This window comes from Solenopsis invicta, chromosome 11 (genome assembly GCF_016802725.1).
Source record: "Solenopsis invicta isolate M01_SB chromosome 11, UNIL_Sinv_3.0, whole genome shotgun sequence".
Lineage (NCBI taxonomy): Eukaryota > Metazoa > Arthropoda > Insecta > Hymenoptera > Formicidae > Solenopsis > Solenopsis invicta.
In genome coordinates, this window is record NC_052674.1 from 9,471,738 (window position 1) to 9,480,610 (window position 8,873).

General features: G+C 40.4%; 1 protein-coding gene across 1 annotated transcript; it reads right to left on the reverse strand.

The window, feature by feature from the left end:
- Nucleotides 1–786: 786 nt before the first annotated feature.
- LOC105205557 lies at nucleotides 787–8,146 on the reverse strand. Its single transcript, XM_039454943.1, has 5 exons — nucleotides 7,605–8,146; nucleotides 5,653–5,745; nucleotides 5,459–5,590; nucleotides 4,815–5,193; nucleotides 787–4,533 (listed from the first exon to the last, which is right to left on the reverse strand). The coding sequence occupies exons 1-5, from the start codon at nucleotides 7,662–7,664 to the stop codon at nucleotides 818–820; spliced, it is 4,380 nt and encodes a 1,459-aa protein (XP_039310877.1). The 5' UTR covers nucleotides 7,665–8,146; the 3' UTR covers nucleotides 787–817.
- Between the last annotated feature and the right edge of the window lie 727 nt (nucleotides 8,147–8,873).

Genomic DNA, 8,873 nt, shown 5'->3' on the forward strand with positions numbered 1-8,873 from the left:
TTTAACTTTTATTCCTGTGGATTTCCCAAAAAATTATCTTTATTTGCTAATCCGTAGGAACAAAAGTTTTCTGTTTTACTTCTACATTTATTTTATCTGCTGAAAAGCTGATGGAGACGGAATGTACCATTTTTATGATAAAATTTATGATAGAATGAGTTATAACAATGACGACGCACGCGAAAGCAATTAGGCAAACACAATCTAACTTACGATCTAAGTGAGTCACATAAATTCCACTGTAGTATATAACTAAGAGGAAAATGATTTAATACATATTGAAAAAAAGTTCTTAACTTGACTAAATTTTTCAACTTGATTAAATTTTTCAGTTCAATTATTTATGTATTTGTGAGATAATTTCTGTAGATCTGCAAAATACCGTTATTACTGTTTCATATGTCTTTGCTGCCGATGTAGATTTTCTAGAGAGATAGTTGAAAAATAAAGGAACTTGGCTGAGTTTGAACTCAGGATCCGTCGTTCCAACTGTTAGTACTCTCACTACTAGACCAAGACTCCACTGGCATCTTGGTGTTTGTTTCTTGTACATCAATAATCTGACTTAGATTATGATTCGGAGTTTATGTTTGGGTATCTTACATATTTGACTTAAATACTTGAACTTCAGTTTAAGCATTTAAATATTTAGCTTAACTACATATATGTTTAATTTAAATACGTAAATGCTTAAACTGAAGATATTCAATCAAGTTGAAAAATATATTTAAGTTAATAATTTTTTTTCTCAGTACAAGAAATGATTTAATACAAGATGCTTTGTAATTGCCGTTAAATATCATATATATTTGGTGATTCAACACCGCATAGGCGTGCCATTGGGATATGTTGGCACTTTTGGCTTGCAGATCTTTGTCCTGCCATTGGAACCGTACAGGACATTACAAGAAAATGTGAAGTAACCGCAGGTGGAACTTTTGGTGTAATATCGATGTTCGTATTTTTTCGGTTCGTTGCTGCCGTTTATCTTTCCAGCAAAACTGTTGGTTACGGTATAGTAACTTGGTTTCGCCGCTATCGCCGGAGTAGGTCTTGTATGCTTATCGAAAGATATGTTTTGATTAACGGGAGATTCTTGGTTCTTCGACGTATGCCGACCAATGTAATGACGCTCATAATTTGTTTGAAGCGATCTAGTCTCTGTGGACGATGGCTTGGTATTATTGGAATCCTTTGACACCAAAGATACAGTCTGCGATTGAGACTTGCCGTCGCCCTGAGCAACGGTTTCGATGCCGGAGGTCGACATCACTCGACCGCGGAATCCAGGCGGGATGGTGTATCCTGATACGGATTGTCCCGGTTGCAAAGTATCGCCCGTTCGCGGTATGTTTGAATCTTGATTAACGTGGACATTGTACTGATTCCCTTTAGCGATCTGTATTGCCTGCGACTGAGTGCGGCTCTGCTGCTGAATGGTCTTGTCAAATTTCTGATGACTTGAGCTCGGATTCGAGAAAGTTCCCGAGAACTTCTCTTTGATTGTCAACTTCGAATCCGCAGCCGCAGGATAATCATTCTCATCCGTGTAATCGTCATCGTATTCATCGTATGTATCGTCTATTTGCGCTTTTTCAGTAGCTACCACTTTTTTGTCAGCAGCATCGTCTGGATTGTTCTTAGAAGTTAGGACGACGGTCTGCCTTGAAGTTGAACTACTTTGCAAGCCTTGCTCGCGATTTTGCTTTTCATCCTGTCTGTTGTAATTAGAACTTGCTGACAGATTTGAATGTGCGCTATCAACATTCGCTGGTCGTTTCAAAGGAAAAACCGCCTTAAAGGGCTTGAAGAGTTCGGTGTCGGTGAAATTAAAAGGCTTCCGTGAAGATGCGGCACCAGATCCGGAACCAGCCTGCGCTGCACCGGTGTACGTGATTCCGTATTGGAAGGAACCTTGTAGCTGTGATTGGGACTGACCTCGATGAGTGCCACTTTGAGCTGATGCTGTTCCGCTACCGCGAAATGGCGTCGCATGCTTCTCCATCTTCTCATCGTCGCTCTTTAAGTACGGCTGAAATCCGATTTGCGCCTGGCTGGAAGTACTACCCTCACCGTTGGCTTGAGCGTCCGCCATTCCACCCTTGGAACTTGCTTGCACTTGTGAGTTGGTACCATGATTCCAGCCGCTGCTCTGAGCACCTGTCGAGGTAGCTCCGGAGTCAGAGTCCAATTGAACCTGCGTCTGACTCTTTCCGTAACCGGCAATACCTTGCGCATTGCTAGTAGCTCCTTCTTTACCGCCACTAATCTCAGTCTGAGCACTCTTGTTGGCGTCGCTGGTACCAGCCTGAGCCGAGAAGGTGCCGGAACCGCTATAAGTGCCTGTCACCTGCGACTGAGCTGTGCCCGATCCGTATTTACCCTGAGCCGCAGCGCTCGCTTGAGTACCCGAGTCTATCTGCTGTACGGAACTCGATGCCTGCGACTCGGTACCATCGTCCACTACACCTACTGTTCCAAGTCCTCCACTTACTCCTTGACCTGGATATTGACTAGGATACTGCCCAGTAATACCAGTTTCTCCAATTGTCTGACCTGTTGGATACTGAACGCCTCCTGTTCCCGGAATTTTGATACCCGTGCCTGGATATTGTTCACTTGGATAAATTGGCGCTTGTCCTCCTGGATAAGTTCCTTGACCAGGATATAAGGTACCACTGGGAGAAGTAACTTGTTGCGCATTGCCAGGATATGTGCCTGGAATAGTACCAGGATATGTAACACTTGGATATGTAATTTGACCATCTGGTACAGGAACAGTGCCAGTTCCGTCAGGGAGCCTGCCAGGTTGTATAACACCAGTTGTTCCTGGTATCACAATACCTGGGTGAACACCTCCAGGATATGTGCCATCAACTCCCGGTGTCACAGTAGCAGGACGAGCACCTCCAGGATAAAAAATTTGACCATTTGTTGGTCGACCATCTGGATAAGTTATTATTTGTGTACCAGATGTAGTCGTACCAGAAACTTGACCTCTGCTTGGTAAAGTGCCTGCTGGAACACCTTGGGGATGGAATACGACAGTCTGCTGTCCATCAGGATGAACACCTTGAATTACTATCTTTCCTGGAACAACACTACCTGGATATATCCTTTGTTCTGGGATAGTCGAATCGGGTCGGACACCGCCAGGATAGATTCCAGTTCCGACATGAGTACCAGGAACTCCGGGATATGTTCCACTAGGTAAGCCTGTTCCAGGAAGGGTACTAACCGGGTAAGATCCAACACCAGTAATAGCAGTGGTACCCGTTGTTACTGAAGTTACAATGCCACCAGGATAGATACCTTGCACTGGTTGGAGTCCAGGTTGAATACCTCCAGGATACGTTCCATCAACTCCTGCTGTTACAGTGCCAGGACGGACACCTCCAGGATATGTCCCGTCTGCTCCTGGTACCACGGTACCAGGACGGATGCCTCCAGGATAAGTTCCGTCTGCTCCTGGTGTCACGGTACCAGGACGAACACCTCCAGGATACGTCCCGTCAATTCCTGGTATCACAGTGCCAGGACGAACACCTCCAGGATATGTTCCGTCAATTCCTGGTGTCACAATGCCAGGACGGACACCTCCAGGATATGTCCCGTCTGCTCCTGGTAACACGGTACCAGGACGGATGCCTCCAGGATACGTTCCATCAACTCCTGGTGTCACAGTGCCAGGACGAACGCCTCCAGGATATGTTCCGTCAATTCCTGGTGTCACAATGCCAGGACGGACACCTCCAGGATATGTCCCGTCTGCTCCTGGTAACACGGTACCAGGACGGATGCCTCCAGGATACGTTCCATCAACTCCTGGTGTCACAGTGCCAGGACGGACACCTCCAGGATATGTCCCGTCTGCTCCTGGTATCACGATACCAGGACGAACGCCTCCAGGATATGTCCCGTCTGCTCCTGGTATTACAGTACCAGGACGAACGCTTCCAGGATACGTTCCGTCAACTCCTGCTGTTACAGTGCCAGGACGGACACCTCCAGGATATGTCCCGGCTGCTCCTGGTAACACGGTACCAGGACGGGCGCCTCCAGGATACGTTCCATCAACTCCTGGTATCACAGTGCCAGGACGGACACCTCCAGGATATGTCCCGTCTGCTCCTGGTATCACGGTACCAGGACGGACATCTCCAGGATACGTCCCGTCAGCTCCTGGTATCATGGTACCAGGACGAACACCTCCAGGATACGTCCCGTCAATTCCTGGTATCACAGTACCAGGACGAACACCTCCAGGATAAGTTTCTGGTCTGCTTCCAGGAACTTCTCCAGTTGGATACATTATCTGCCCACCAGGGTAAGATATAACTCCAGGAATGACTCCTGTTCCAGGCTGTGTAATACCTGGTATTCCAGTATCTGGACGTTGTCCATCAACACCTATAGGTGAAACTTGTATCTTATCCGGTATCCCGTCAGGATATCCACGATATCCAGGGCAATCTTCGCATCCAGTACTACCTGATGACATACTTTGTGCTTGACCCATACCGCGACTACCACCTGTGAAGGAGATATTAAAATAATTATGTAAATGACTAAAGAAATGTAATTGATTTTTTTCTTTGACAAAATTCTTATCTATTCAGTCATAATATTTTATAACTCAAATCTGAAATCAATCAAGAAATTCAATGTTGTAGAGAGGATCTTATTATTCAGTTTTTAATTTACCCATTTGTTATTTTTAACCAAATTGTTTTAATGTAACCATTTTTTATCTTAAAAAAGATTTATTTATCATACAGTGATGTAAAATAATTGAATGTAAAGCATTTACTTACTAACTACCGCGTGCGAAGATTGCTGAGTAGCTTCAGCTTCGGCTTTGCCTTCTTTTTTTTCATCGCCAAAATTCAAATATTGAGATTGAGTCTGACCACGAAACTTCCCTCGAAACTGATTCGTCTGCCGACGAATTCGATCGATATTTTTGTTCAACTTCTCTCGTTGCTCGAGTTGAAGTTGTCGCTTTATTCGAGCTTTCAATGGTATGAGAATCACGTCGGCCACGCGTTTTGGCAAAATATCATTTTCGTCCATAGGAATTTCATTGAAGAAGGGATCGAGAGTTCGCCCAGGCACAGGTCTTGTTGTTTGCAATAAAAGAATATTACGGCCGTTGCAGAAATCCACAATTCGACCTCCAGCAAGTTGCCACGCCTGTTAGAATATTAAATTTACATGTTGATATTTTCTTAACTAATAATCTATTATATTATTTCTACATATAATTATTTAGGTAATATCTTATTTTTGTTGTATACAGTTCTTAAGCCTCTACAACAATATGACTACATTGAGAAAACTAAATTAAATAGCAAGAAACATTTTGTTGTTTTTAAATATGCACGTATAGAAATTTATTGAGAAACATAGAAATCTGTTATATCGCGACTTATACACTTCCAATACGTCACATTACTACCTCTAGTTTCGTGAGGGCTGTCGACGCATAGAATATCTTGAATTGTCGTTTTGTAGGTGACACATTCTGACCCTGCCTTATATCTTCAAGATAGCAATCGTTCTCTTTCCTGCTCTTGTATGCAACGAATTGCTGTTGTGAAATGATGAATTTTAATCAGCGTAGTTTAATATTAAAATAACGTAATTACTTACATCATCAGTGAAAGACCATTGTTTTCTTTCATTATTGTTTTCCGCATCTCTTATCTCATATTCGTGAACAGATCGATCGAAACGTGTCTTTTCCTGTGAATAATAATATTTAAATTATATTATAATATTAATAATAATATTAAAATAATAACACAATATAATAATTCTTTATATAAATTATATATATGTAACTAATATATAATATTACATATTAATATTATTTATGACAATTATTTATTTTAAAAATCTGTATGAAATTTTTTCTCTTTCTAAGCCAGTCAAATAACACATTAAAATTAGTATTCCAATTTGCTTTCAATATTTTTGAAAAATTATAATTTTTCTTTAATTTAACTTCACGTTCTCTGTAATTTTTTAATTCCAGAGAGAGGTAAATCGAATTTGAAGCGAGTCAGTTTGTACATCAGATTTTCTAGTTCGGTACTTAGAAATTAAAATTCGCAACTTATTTCTTATTTGCATTCTTCTCTCAATCGATATCGTTTTGGGAAGAGATAAATTTACATTGATTATAGGTAATTATTAAATGTAATTCGAAGTAAAATAATAAAATTAAAATAGTGCTTATACACAAGAAATTCTTAATTATATATTGATACTTTGATGGAAGAGGAGAGGGATGTAAACCGAGAATACAGTGTCGTGGAAAGGTGAGAAGACTGCTTAATTGACCTGAAGACTATTATAAGTCATGGAAACGGCATTAACAGAGTTTCGAGCTCTGATAAAAGAGGGATGAAAAATGCGTTGCGATCGAGAGCGGGCCGGGCAATCTGTATCATCCGTCTTTATCTCGTGAGCTTTGATCTCCAAATTTTTCTTTAAGCAACTGTCTCCTCTTAGTCTCGCGTGCGTCACTGTAATATTTAACGGAATATCGTAATTGGAACGACAAATTCGATGTAATGATTGACATCCTATTTTGAATCCGATGCACGCGCTTTCGCCGGATCGACGAAGAAGTTGCAAAAATATGGCAAAATTAACAAACTCAGAAGTCTCTCTACAAATTTTGACAGTAGATTGATTAGGAAAACGTGAGCTTAATGCGGTCACAGCTGATACTAATTTGTTGATGCAATTTCTGATCGAATTTGTTGCCAAACTGCTACTACTGGACTAAGGATAGTTTTCTTACTGGAAAGTTAAGTGGAGCTTGGCTGAAGTCATCGTAAGTTTAATATAAAAACGCGTTTTGCGCATCTTTTTGCGCAAAAGCAATTTTTAATCATTTTTAAGTATCTCGAAATTATAGCTCGTACGACTCGGCTTATTTCCGGACGTGAATGGAGCGGTGACACTCAGGGAGATCGCGTTTCCGCGTTTATCGTCGCAGATAGATGATACACGTCGGCGATTTGCTGAATTTCACAACGATGCGCGAACCACGGACGACGTAAAGTGCCCTAAATCGCAAGAAGGAGAGATAAGCAGCTATCTATTACTCTTGAATTAATGAATAAGCGACTCACGCGCATACGCAAACATCTAAATATCACCTTTTGCAAATCCGCAACTACCCGGTCAGTTTTACAATCGCGAACAGAAACTTGAGCACTTTCGCCGGAAGTGCCTGTTACTCATCTTCAAAATCTTGTGTATTAAAAGAGCGACGATTAATAAATATAAATGTAAATCAATAAATTGATAACTCAATTAATGAGATAATTAAACACTCACATGGAGTGATTAAAATAAGAATTGTTAACTTTATTCTAGATGGTACAATTTCTAGTAAAATGAATTTCCTGTTCACTGCTAGTTTGATATTTATAAGATATACAAAAGCACATTAATTCACAAACACGTTTAATTTTTTCGGACGTATTGTGAATCACGCACTTCGATTAATATTGAACGCGTGACAGAAAAAGGTGGCAAAACGGGCTCGATGTTTCTCTCCGTGCTCGACTGGAAAATGAAAAACTTACATGGTACCTCGCGAGTGCCGTGCTCGCGAGGTAGATCAGGACGATGAGGTACGGCCGCATGGCTCGAACCTTCTGCGAGATCTCCACGACTGAAGCGAACCGACGTCTCGACGATGTTCCAACCCCGTTGTAATAGATTCCCACCGACTATCTCGCTTCTTCTGCTGCGTCCCGTCTTCTTCGGTTCCATCGTAACTGGTCCCACGAGGCGCCGTTTGGTATCATAAGGATCCATGTGGCCGCGAGGCGGGAGTAAGAATCGCTGGACGAAATTCCGGGAATGTGCGTCGTGATCTATGTGCGTACAGACGCTCGTGTGTATCACGTTATCTCGTTTGGTCTCGTCTTGTCGCCGTGGATCTCATTACCGAAAGATATGCGCCTATGGCCATCATTGACTTAGAAGACATCCCATCTTGCAGTTAAAAAGAAACGAAAATCCGAATTTTATCTCGCTATATTGTATTATGTTGCTTAGATCGCACGGTACTTCGAACCTGCAAACAATTTTTTTTTTTAAACCAAACTCTGACAAATTTGAAATTTCTTTCAATAAAATTTCCTTGTATAAATATTTTATATATGTAAACATATACAATTATATAATTATATGTATACACATACATAAAATATATTTAGATATTATAAATTGTGTGTGTGTGTGTGTGTGTGTATAATACATTAACAAATTTTTTTATTTTTAAATAACTATATTTATTTTAACATCATTTTCTTGATTAAAGAAATATTTCCTAAATTTAAATTATATAAAAAAATGATTGAAACGTAAAAAATTTTTATTTTAGTGTAAATATATATTTATATATTTATTTGAAAATATTTATGAGACAATTTATAATTCAGAAACAAAATATAAATATACATAAAGTAGTCAGGCTTCTCAGTTACGTTATTGATAAAGCTTGATTTATGACATTTAAAACAAAAAGATTCGTTTGCTTCTATTTGAAGTCGCGTAAATACGTACCAATCGAGCGACATTGAGTTAACTTGACTTATCGAGGGTTTAGTCACTTTCGCTTTCGTTGGCCTAATTACCGAGTCCAATCTATTTGTTAAACACAGTTAGTCGCTGTTTATCCTACTACCAAGCGTAGCTAATGATCGCATGGTTCATCGGCGCGATAATGAGTTCAATAAATAAAATGGCGACGCGGGAGAGTATTCAACGGGAAGCTTTATGTGATTGCGCGTGCTGCAATCCGACAGGGGCGTGGAATTAAATTATTTAATATAACTTTTAAATTT